The sequence below is a fragment of the Hakea prostrata genome, chromosome 10 (genome assembly GCF_041222555.1).
Source record: "Hakea prostrata isolate BN-2017 chromosome 10, UWA_Hpros_2, whole genome shotgun sequence".
Taxonomy (NCBI): domain Eukaryota; kingdom Viridiplantae; phylum Streptophyta; class Magnoliopsida; order Proteales; family Proteaceae; genus Hakea; species Hakea prostrata.
Window position 1 is genome coordinate 39,652,398 of NC_142609.1, and position 12,660 is coordinate 39,665,057.

The following is a 12,660-nucleotide window of genomic DNA, read 5'->3' on the forward strand; positions in this document are numbered from 1 at the left end:
GATGAGCCTCAAGTGTCAAGCATTCTCGAGATGATGGTTCTTCCTCTATCAATCAGGTTAGAGTATAATTGGAGACCAAATCTAAACACACAAAAATTGCATACCCTCCTCTAAACTTCCTATCATCTGGACATCCAGCCCAGTCTGCATCCGAATATGCAGAGAGGATGTGTGTGGGGTGTTTTGGAAAAACAAGCCCAAGAGTAATCGTACCCTGAAGTTAGCATAAAATTCTTTTAACATGTAATACCCTACTAATCCTTAACCTAATGTAATGTTGTACAACCCGAGCCTGACAAGACTGGGGTCAACATGTTATGGTCCATACAAGTAGATGGCACACCCTTGAAGTTCCAACCCCTGGGATGACCATCAGATAGAAAAGGAGCAACCTTTCCATTCGATATCATAAATGTATCAATAGTGAAAATCTATTTTATAGAAGGCTGTCGAACACCTAAGTCACATCAGTGGAGACTCACAGGAAACCAGATTTCCTTTTTTCAGCCTAATGTTATCAAACTTATAACATTTGCCTAGAATTCTTCTCTCTCCAAAATTATAAAATTTATTGCCTCCTAACACCAAAGTGGTTTTCACTTCTATCTCCATAACTACATCTACATACAGCTGTAAGTTGAATGTTTATTGTGTCTGATGCCTTGGCAATGATCCAAAACCATAAGAATAAATCATACCCAGGATTCAATCTATTATAGCCCAAGATGGAAACTGCAAAATGGTGAAATCAAATACTCAAGGACACAAAGTAATCACACAGTTCCTACGATTCTAAGACATCCATTAATAGCAACCTTGAGACCACACTTCCTTTTTCTTTTTAAGGCCAAAGAGGCATAACACGGGGGGAATGGGGCAGGGAAAAGAGAGATCATTCTCCTTACAGGAGGTAGTGCAGACCTTGACAAAAATAATTCCGTTAATGCTTCAAAGCCTGTCAACGCGTGGCGCTTTCCAACCTTTGATGTCACCATTGCTGCATCACCCCATCAAAACAATAAAAAACCAGATCTAAGAACTAGAGGAGAACGAAATTCTTGGAATGAGATAAAGGGAAAACATCTTCAAGCATTATTTGATTACATAATAAGCACCAGATACCAGCAAAAATTTTAAATGACCTTTCAAACATGCTAATCCTTCCCTCATGTAAATGAGATTCATTGTACAGAGACCTTAATCAAGAACAATGGAACTAACTCAATGAATAATAGAAATTAACAGAAACCTCCATACAACCAAATCTAAGTACAATGAACTTACATGCTGGAATTGATCAACCAAGTGCAGAATTTGCATCAATATGCGTTCTAACCCAGTAATACCAAATAAACCAGCAGTAAGGTAAATTTTTTTATTGAACTGATCAATATCCCTCCCCCCCCCCCCCCTTCAGCAAACGGAATTTTTTGCAGATGGACATTGTAAGACATCAGCAGGACTAGTTTTTCCACCCATCATGCTATGATATCCATTATGATGACAATATGAAATTGAACCTCTAGCATTGCGCTGAGACATCAAATAAATGATTCAGAAAGAGAAAAAAAAATAGGCCCCCTCAGAAAGCAACAACTATACAATACCCCAAAAGGGTTTCTTTTAGTTCAATTATTGAAAATTACATGGCAGAAGCGTTCCGCACTACGTTATTAATTTGTTAGTGACTGAGGACGTAGTTGATCACGCGAAAAAGAAACCAAGCAAGTGATGAAAGATATGTTCCTCCTCTTTATTTAATTCAAGTCCAGATTACTTCTTACGTTAATATTGTTGTGTCTACTCAACTTTTGAACTTGAAGCAAATATGTAATATTAACTTTTACATTAGCAAGACATCCGAAATCACTCAAAAAAAGATTATTCCAGAAGAAACATAAGGTTGTGAAAACAATTAAAATGAAATATTTGCAATTGTGAAGCAGAAAATTAGTACCTAGGAGGGCATCGAGCGATCTCATATTTGCAATTGGGTTCTCCCCAATTAACACTGAAAACGCAGATACCTTATCTGCTGCTGTTCCTGATCGCTGCGTTGTCAGTAGCATCTTTATATCCCCGCTCTTCCCTCTTGACAACTCAAAATCCTGCGTATACTGTGCCAATAGCCTTTCCGCAAGTTCCTTCTTCTGTGCAGCCAAGCTCTTGAGTTCATCAGCATTCTTAGCCTCCACATTTTTCGCTTCTTCTCCAATAACCCTTGTTTCATATTCTTCTGCATCAGCATACCAAACACCCAATGCATTAGCCTTCACCAAAGGAAGTTTTGGAAGATTCTTCCATCGATCAATAGGCTTAGAATGATCCAATGACAATTTAGGCGCTCCAGTTTTAGCAGGAAGATCATTCCTCTTCTTCTTCTGCTTCTCAACCTCTTCCTTCTGCAAATTCCTGCTTCCATTGTTAGATGGCTTGGGTTTGGGAGTCTTATCTTGTTCCTTAGGTTTGAGAGGACCAGTTTTCCTAAAATCAGTATCATCGAAACCAGAACTCGGAAGAGCCGAAGATGCTGCGGAAGAAAACCCAATCGAAGAAGCGAAAGATGCAACATCCTTCAAAAGGTCCAAATTTTCAGAGTCATTAGACTTCGTTTTAGCTTTCGAAACCCCCATGTTCTGCTTCTCTAATGGCGGAAGAGAGAAGAAGCTTAGCAATAGCTTTGTTTTGTTCAGAGGCGGCAGTAGCGCAATGTATGAATTAGGGATTCAACCAAGTCGGTTTGAACCGGGTTCTTTTTAAACCTGAGCTCAATCCTGAGGCCGGGCCGGGTGCTCTTCGTTTGGGCTTTTGGACCTATTATGGGCTTGGTCTTAATTTGGGCCTGGATCATCACATTTCATTATTTCAATCATCCCGTTCAAAAATATATTACTTTTTTTTTTTGGTTACAAATATATTACTTTTACTAACAAAAGAAAAATAACCCCAACCCTGAAAATTTTTCCTTCTTCTTCATTTCTTATTTTCTCCTTTTTTTTTTTTTTTTAAGGGCCCAACCCTTCTCAAGGCCGTTGACATGATCCAAGAGCCCAAGAGGCCTTGGGTCAAGCCCCTTTGTCTCCCTCTTCAGGATGTCTACAGATCGGATTATCCTTCACCCACCTGTATGATTGATAAAACGAAGCATGGTGGTATTTTAGTCATATCATATATATTAAACAACTTAAGGTGCATTTTGATCATTCCATGTTTGAAATTTGGATTACGATTGGAGATATTAGTTGGTTTGGGACCTAAACGTAATTTATTGCATCAAGGAAACCCAACATTAATTTATGTTTTACTAAGAAAACCCAAACGTAAATTTTTCTAATAAAAGTCAATGATATTTACATATTTATTCTTATAGTTTTGTAAAAGTAGATATTTTTTTCCATAAACCTTTATTACCATCAAAAACATCAATGATGTACTTATGTTATCACTTATGATACCAATACTTAGACATGAAAATAATTGTAATAAATAACCATCATTCCTCAACACTAAAGATAAACCAAGTTCATGGCTTGCACACTAGCTTTACTAATATTGCATTGTTCACCTTGACTACTCATCGAGGGTGGCTTTGTTAGAACTGAAGTTTGTCCGGGCCAGCTTAAGCATACCTTGATTACATCTTTCTGGAGATAGTTGTTATATATAATTCAAATGGAAGCCGAGACTTCGCTCCTAGCCTCGAAGAGATTCAAACTGCGACGTCTTACTTGGAGGTATTGATTTTATTTTGAGAAAATTGTAGATTGCAAGCTTTAGTGGGGCTTAAACTCTGTGTTGTACACTTTAATACCTATTACAAATTACACACTTTCAAATTTACAAGTTGCAGACTTCTAATATTCCATCCAAGATTATTAACTCATGCATGAAATGTTCTCATTAACCCCATTAAAGTCAAATGGCATAAATACCTTTTTAAACCCTTTCATAGCAACCCTTTAGGTTTCCAGGTCTCCCTTCACCCATCTTCTACTTACACCTTCACCAAAAACCACTACCCTTGCCGGAAAATCTCTCCGCTCACCATCTCCTACCAAAAAATCTCTCTCAAACCACTACCCTTGCAGAAAATCTCTCCGCTCAACATCCCCTACCAAAAAATATCTCTCTCAAACCACTACCCTTGCCGGGAAATCTCTCCGCTCAACATCCCCTACCGAAAAATATCTCTCTCAAACCACTACCCTTGCCGGGAAATCTCTCCACTCACCATCCCCTACCGAAAACTCTCTCTCTCTCTCTCTCTCTCTCTCTCTCTCTCTCTCTCTCTCTCTCTCTCTCTCTCTCTCTCTCTCATCCACCTAGTAGGTATCCATTTACTCAAATACCCGAGGGAGTGATCCATAGTCACAAGTTAGGTTTCAAGTCACATCACACTCCATTCCACATGATAACATAACCATGAACAAGAATAAATCAAAAGTCCAATATTAAAATAGAAATATCAAAAGTATTCAAGGATCTCAAAATCAAGTAAGTGGAAGCGAAGTCAAATCTAATTATATTAATCCTCAAAGAAAGATGAACTAAAAAGGAATAACTCACATCTCTTAAGGAGTTAAATCAAATAAGTGTCTTTAATTAAATGGTAAATATTCTTTAAAAAAAATGGTAAATATGAGACTCAAAATTTCCAATCTCTCGGATTGTCACTATCTCTTGAAGTATAGGACTAATTATGGTTTAAACAGTCATAACATGAACACATTTCACCGTGCATGTCATCATCTCTGTAATGCTGTACACTGCATTGGTCAATCGTTGGTGTCTCATAATCTTGATTCGGCATAGTATTTAGATCTACAATAAATTTAAAACACAATTCCACAACCGATGAATCCGGAAGAACTCATCGAGTAAGTCATATAAATATACATATCTTTCATTCATACAAAAAGTAATAACCATAATATGCTAAGATGGTTTGAAGTGTCATGATAATGCAATGTGATGTAATAATGTTCATATACTCTAACCAATGCAAATCTCTATCTAGGTAGACACGCATTAAGATATAACATCAGTTTCCTCTAAGTAGGTCTCATCACTCTGATCCCTCACGAACTTGTATGTAGTTGAATCTACAAGTCAAATATCGCATTAAGAATTAAAGATAAGCGTAGGTAATGAATTCTCTCACCTTGCGAGTGAGTTGTACTTATTCAAAAGAAACCAAAAAGTGTCTAATATGTCTCAATTAATCCTATCTAAAGGTTGGTTAAGGGTTAGAAATAACCCTAGAAGTTCTATGTAAAAAATATAAGCAAAAACCAAACCGAGGTATGGATATCGTGAATAGTAACACGTATCGGTGGCCTAAGGATACCTTGATCAATCAACCCAAGGGGTATGGGTCGCATGAACAGTAACTAAATGGGTTGGTTGGAGAGACTCTTGGTCAATCAACCCAGGGGGTATAGCTTACTTGGAAAGACCCATGGTCAATCAACTCAGAGGGGTATAGGTTGCATGAATAGCGTCTATAGGGGGTTGATTGGAGAGAACCTTGTTTGGAGACCGTTGGGGGTTATAGGTTGCATGAATAGTACTCTATATGGGCCGCTCCGGGGAGACCCATGTCTGAGTACGAGCATAATTTGCTCTGGTACAGTATTGGCTACAAGATTTGGTTCTAAACTTCTTCCAAAACAAAATGAAGTTCTAAAAACTCCTAAGAACAAGATCTAACAATAGAAATCATTCAAAAACTCAAATCAAATAAAAAACCTAATGAAACACAAATAGGTCTTCCCTAAAATCTATTCGAAAATAAAAGGTAGAATAGAGTGATTATGGGATCACTTTGAAACAAAAACAAATGTGGGGTTTAGATCTCTTCTAACAAATGATATCTTCACAAGGATCCACTAACGGCAAAGAATCTAAAGAAGATAACTAGAAGAAGAAAGAATACACTGACCTTAAAAAAAACTAATTTGGTGAATGGAAGGCTCTTCGGATGATCTCCACAGTATTCTCCCTCTTTACTAGTAGTTCTTTGGCATTCTATGAGGGCTTACGAGTGAAATAACACGTTTTAAGTCCAAGAAACCATTGAATAGGGGTTTAAAACATCAAATCTCCAAACTACACCTTTTTCACTCACGGCCACTAGTATGGGTTGTCCAGGTAGGGTCGCCCTAGGAGACCTATACCCCCAATCAACCCTGACCCTTGGAATTGCTCCAGGAGCAGTTTTGAGGGTGGTTCTTCCTGTGGCTCTACTCTAGCACTTAATCCATACTTAGGGGAGGTCTTGTCTAATCTCTAGGACTTTCCAAACGTATCGCCAATTTGCTCTTGATCCACCTTCCATATTTGTTAGTGTTAAAGTGAGATATTTTTCTGAACTTCAACAACTCTCCAGTTTCGTCATCTACACCATCCACTTCCATTGGTTCAAGTTCCAATCCAATGGTCTCTATTTGGATGGTCCACAATTGCCTTCGGTCTGCGCTTTGAGTTCTCGGACTTACAATATGAATTTTTAGGTTAAGTTTATAGGGGATTTCACTCTCTCCCCCTCTGCCTCTCTCTACAATTCCTTTTTGATCTCTTTGGCTTATCCTTGGTTGATATGGGTAGTTTTAGCTTTGGCTATAGCAACAAGTCTCCAACAATCACCATACATGTTGCTAACCCTCAGGTCACAACGAACTCGAAAAAGGGCTTTGTGCCCATTACAAATTAATCTTATAGTTTCAATTTCGAAGTGGATTGAGCAAATGCTAGGGTCTTTGATGACATGACACAATGAAAAGGATAGAGCGAAGGGATTGAAAGGGGAATGACTTTGAAACAACCAAATTCAACATAAGAGGCCATCATATATCTCCTTCTCATTTGGGTTAGACGAAGAAGGGGCATTTTCAAAGGCTTTGAAGAGGGTAGATTCTGAATTTTATCATTTGTTAGATATCTTGCCATTTGTCGTTTCATTGTTTTGAAGATATTTTCCAGTAGGGGACTGTTGGTGGATGGATTTTCTAGCATGTGTGGTGATTTTCAGCAAAGGTGGGCAGTTTATGATGAGGTATAGGTAGAAGATGGATAACTTCTCCCTCCTAAAATGTTGGGTATGAAAGGATTTAAAAAGGGTATTTATGTCATTTGACTTTAACGAGAGTAATATAAACATTTCACACATGAGTTAACAGAGTCTTAGATGGAATGTTAGGAGTATGCAACTTGTAATTTAGCGAAGTTTAAACTCTAGGTTGCATGTTTTAGTGCCCTAAATTACAGAATCTTCAATGAAATTTTAGGTTTTGCAACTTTTTTTTTTTTTTTTGGTATGGAGGTTTTGCAACTTATAGTTTAAGCCCCACTAAATCATACACAGGGCGGCTGCTTAAAAAACGAATTTTTTAAAATTTGTTATAAATTCCTTAATTTTCGGTTTTATGCTAATTCCTTTATTTTTGAAGCTTTCTCTCACAGTGAAATGTCACATGCCCCCCAATGAAAACCATTTTTAAAGGTAATATAATGGATATAAATGTCATTCCAAATTAAAAACTAGTTCCTCAAGCCCTATTTATTCTCCCCTTTCTTCTCTCTCATGTTTTCTTCCTATTTATTCTCTTATCTTTTTATAAGACGGAAAGAAATTTTTTTACAAAAAAATCTTATTATGTATTCAAAATTTCGTTCCTAATTAAAGCATTAGACTTCTCAATCCGTATTTATTCACACTCCATATTCTCTTTCTATTTATTCTCTTCCCTTTCTATAAGTATGGGAAGGAAAAATTGGAAAAAAAACTCTCTACAATAGGTATTCTTTCTCTTTCTCAATTTATTTATCGTTTCTATTTTTTTATTATTTTTATTTGATTTTATACTATTTTTTTCTTTATTTCTTTTACAATATATATTTTTTTGGTAATTAATTTCTTCTACAATTTTTGTTATTTGATATTTTGGTTTGCGTATGAGTCTAGGGTTGAATTCATGTTTATTATTTTTATTATTTTTATTTTTATTTATTTATCTATATTTGTCAAAAAAAATTATTATCAATAATGGGCTACAAAATAAGCATTAGTGCTTCCCATACGAAGGGTATGTAGTTTTAATCGCCCCCCACTTTTAAATCCTAGGCCCGCATACAATCCGTAATTTTCTTCTTTATTTTATATTATCCTTACTTTCCAATTGACAAAGATAAGATAGTGTAGGGAAATTCTCTCTCAAGATTCCAAAACTCTCTACAATGTGTTTTACTCTTTTGAGCTTGTTCAACATTCTAGTCATGGATATTTTATACGTTAATTTAATATAATATTATATTTCATTTATCAAATCAAAAAAGAAAAAAAGAAAAAGAAATCTTCAATCCAATAATGAAAATCTGTTGGCCACTCTGACTTGGCACACGACATCTAGGATGGGTAGAACTACACCGAGGTGCAGTCATAGTGGACCTGCCTACTACCACTTGCCGTATTGAAGACCAAATTCACATGAGATTTTTTAAAAACTCAAATAAGTGTCGGCCATAATTAGCCTTGGCAATCATTAAATTCCCACAAAGTTTTGAAAATATGAAACCCCAACTTGTATATCTCATGAATGTGGAGTGCAAAAGAGAATTTATGTTGGTTGTTGGGTGTAGTTAACAGACTCAAAATCAAAATGGCTTAAACTCGTTTAGGGTTTTTGGATAATCAGAAAGAATTTGGTTATGCTTGTGTAAGGGCATGTTTGGTTACATGAATCTGAGAATTATACCCGTTTGATTGTAAAAATCTCTAGATTCATGAAATCTAGAGATTCACCTTTTCACAATAAAAACGTGACTATGTAGATTTATGGGTAAGGAGTGAAATCTAGAGATTTCAAAAAAACTATACATTTGCACATTCACAAAAATCACATCGATCAAATATTTTTTTAGGATAAATCCACAAATTTCATTCCGACATTTAATTTTTTTAAAATTATGATTCCATAGATTTGAAATCTCTAGATATTTGAAATCTCCAGACTCATGTAACCAAACAGGCCCTAATAGTTTTAGTTTAAGGATTTGTTTCAGTATTTATCAGAAAACAATTTCTGGTATTTCTTTCTTCAAGAAATTTTACAGGGAATCGATAAAAAACTAGTTGACGAAACTATTGATCATTTATGAAAAGTGTTGATTTGAGAAACACTTTTATTCGTTGCATCCATTTTTCTAAAAGCAAAAATTGTGGTCAATTGATTTCAAGTAAAGCATTTTTTGAGAGAGACATTCATGGAATTTAGCATATTAAACATAAGAACCTCACCAAAAGTAGAACATATCATCTATTCCCACTACTCCCGTGCCTCCAAAATTCCCTCTTGCAGTCTACTTGACGCAGATCACGCTGTCTTACCTATGTCAAGTGATCGTGAGAGACAAATTTTAGAGGCTTTAGGGGTAATGAGGGTCGAGGACTCCACTAAAACCCTTTCGTATTACGACAAAGCTTTGGTAAAAACCCCTTGATTCGGATTCATTTGAAAATGTGAAATTATTTTTTATTATGCTTTTGTTTTTAGAAGCAAGTTTTATTGAATGCCTGAAAAAAAAATGTTTCCTTTACATAAATACTCAAAATTATTTCTGGTATTTCTTAAAGTATTTGATGGATTATGAAACGTCCCACGTATACCTATCTAATAAATGATTTGGAAAAAACAAAAACTGATTTTTAAATGATTCATTTCAAGTTTGAACAATTAAACTATTTCCAAATATCAAAGCATTAGTTAAATTATTTAAAAATTATTTATCAATATACTCGTTTCTATGTTATTTTAACAAAATTGAGACCCTCAAACTTAAACACTTAAAATTCAGTATGAAATCAATTCCAACTTGATCTGAAGATCCAATTCCAAATTTTAGTACCATGGTTGGTATAATTTTCCAAAATTTTTTATCATGATCTCATTCATATTCATTTCAATGATCTCGTTCATCTTTATCAATTGTAGAATTTTGGGTGAGACAAGGAGAAGGGGCAATTTAGTCATTGGAGGAGTCAAAATCATTGACTAATAAAGGCTTAAGAGAAGGAAGACAACGAGAAGAATAGGTTACTGGCCCACACAACTAGTCTAATTAATCAGAATTTCAACAAAAACACTTAAACACGAAACGCTTCGTCATCTTCTTGGGAACACTCTTCTTCTTCCTTCCTTCCTTACTTAACGCTTCTTGGTCTCTCTTGCTACCCCATTTTATATTCTCTTCTTTCTTCCTTTCTTTCTTTCTCTCTCTCATTAAAGCCTCAGTAGCATTCACTTCTCTTGTCTTTCTGTTTCTTCTCTTCTCTCCTCTTCCTCCCTTCCTCTTTCACAAGCAACGAGAGCACCAGACAAGCAAAGATGGAGAAGAAGAGAAAGAAGAAGAAGAAGAAAAACAAAAGCTGCATCAGTAACAGACATCTTCTGTGCAAATCTCTCCATGGATTACCAAACTTTGCTTTCTTGATCTTCTGGCGATCTCTGTTTGACATTGTCTGAAATGGGTTTTCGGTGAAGAATTCATTGGACAGCTTGTGGCATACATGGGAAAGCCAGGCATTTCTTCTTCTCCTCCTTTTTTCTTCTTGTTCTTGTTCTTGTTCTTGTTCTACTTTTCTTGTATCTTACTCAGATTTTCAAATTAGCTTGTGAGAGGGATTCATAGTTGAGATTGGAAGAGAAAATACATGTAAACGGCCCTTGATTTTGAAGGGTTAGATTGATAGAAATGAAATAAAGTTTTTTTCCTGCTGATTTTCCAGGTCCTTCTCAGTTGTCTTTATCTGACATGTTTTCTTCATCTTTAACTTTCATTAATTTCCATCAAGGTTGAGTGCAAGTGGGTTTACGTTATTTCGTGTCTGATCTTACTTTTTGTTATGAACTATGAAGACAAAGATGTTCCCAAGAAAATCAGAATCTATGGAGATAGAGATGAAAAAATATGATTTTTCTGAATGGCTGTTAAGCTTTCATTTTCAATTTGAGAATATGTTAGGAACACCGATTAACATAAATAAATAGGATTTGGATTTGTATTAGATTGTATTAGCTTCTGAGTTCAGACCAGATCATACCAAGAGCATCTTGATCAGGGTTTGTTATTATCTTATTTTTGGAACAAAATGAGGGGAATACTTCCCTTAGCTTATTCTGGAAAAACAAATAACCATACCTTCACGGATTTTGATCTTTTGTTCCTGGTAGCTCTACCTCTTGTGACTCAAATGGAGTTAGGTGTTCAAGAAAACATTGCAATGGTCATTTATGTTGAAACTCAAAATTTACCTTAAACCCAAATGCAATGGTGATTGTTGAATTGTTTTTATAAACATATGTTGCCATCTGAGTAATGGGCATCAGAGCAACAGGATATCGGAGTCTTCTCTCTGCTTCTCCTGACATGACCTTTCTACTCTAGATCCTGTGTTCGCTCATTCTTTGTTGTTGTATTCGCTTTATTTTAATGTTGTCCTCTAAAAATAAGAAAAGGCGAAAAATCATTGTCCATTCATGTAGTACCTTCACCAAATCGGCTTTTAATTAGATCATGCACAACTCATTTGCTTGAATTCGTATTGTAGGTTAAGATATTCCCATACCCTAATCTCACATCCCCTAAAAATGAAAAGAAGAAAAAAAAAATTAATTAAGGCAGATCCAAAAAGCATCTCCCCCAACAAAGTACATATATGTGATAAAACACACTTTGATCATTGCATCATCAACATCATAATCATGCTTTCAACCAACTTCAATTCATGATAGGAGAAAAGATAATCTTCCTTAATAGAGTTTACATTTATTACACTTGTCAGTTTAGTTAGGTTCTCTCTTAATTATCTCTTAATTTTCTTTCCCTTCTGATTTTGATTGATGGTTACTTTGGTTTGATTAAAGTTAAAATTTATCAGTTAAATTGAGATGAAGATCTGTTGTTCATGATTCTAATCCATCAAAATGCATAAAAAAAAAAAGCATAACTAGGGTTTAAGATTTCTTTCTTTTCTCTACCCTATTCCTTTATTCCCTTTAAGTTCAATATTGAGATAGCTACACCTCAACAACAGCTAAACAACAAAAGACACTTCATAGGCCACAGAACTATTATTTTTATTTCTTTATTAGACAAACATATCCACATGAAATTTTTTTCTTCTTGCTCATTCATAGCTTTTACTTGTATTGTTAGGCAACTAACTTTAACAATTATATTGAATTTCAATTTGATAGAAAAAAATAAATATATTGGATTAAACTTTTGGTTTATGAGTCATATGAACAAAGGGAAATGATTTTTCTACTTAGGATTGCAACAAGGATGAGTTAGGTTGGGTATTTTTAAACCATCATCTTGATCTTAAATAGTTTAATATGACCTTGATTCTAATCTTAATTCTAAGAATGGAGTTGGGCAAAATTAGGTTAGACACTTAATCTTGATCCAACTTTGACCTTAACCACAACATATATATTAAATAAATAATGTTAATTATATAATTTTATCCCACTTTTATCAAAAATTTCCTACGAGGTGGTCGGGTTGGATTGGCCTACATCAGGCCAACCCAGGTCAAATGCTCAAAACTAATTAACATTGCTCTGGTCCTAATTTTGACTCATTTTGACCATGTCCAAA

General features: G+C 35.2%; 1 protein-coding gene across 1 annotated transcript in view; it reads right to left on the reverse strand.

Moving 5' to 3' along the window:
- EDA25 (CCAAT-binding factor) overlaps nucleotides 1-2,709 on the reverse strand; it is a 47,851-nt gene extending 45,142 nt beyond the window's left edge. Inside the window, exons 1-2 of the mRNA XM_089138471.1 lie at nucleotides 1,958-2,709; nucleotides 922-997 (exon numbers count right to left, since the gene is read on the reverse strand). Of these exons, the coding sequence (XP_088994597.1) occupies nucleotides 922-997; nucleotides 1,958-2,633 (752 nt within the window). The 5' untranslated portion in view covers nucleotides 2,634-2,709. The remainder of the gene's footprint in view (nucleotides 1-921; nucleotides 998-1,957) is intronic.
- Between the last annotated feature and the right edge of the window lie 9,951 nt (nucleotides 2,710-12,660).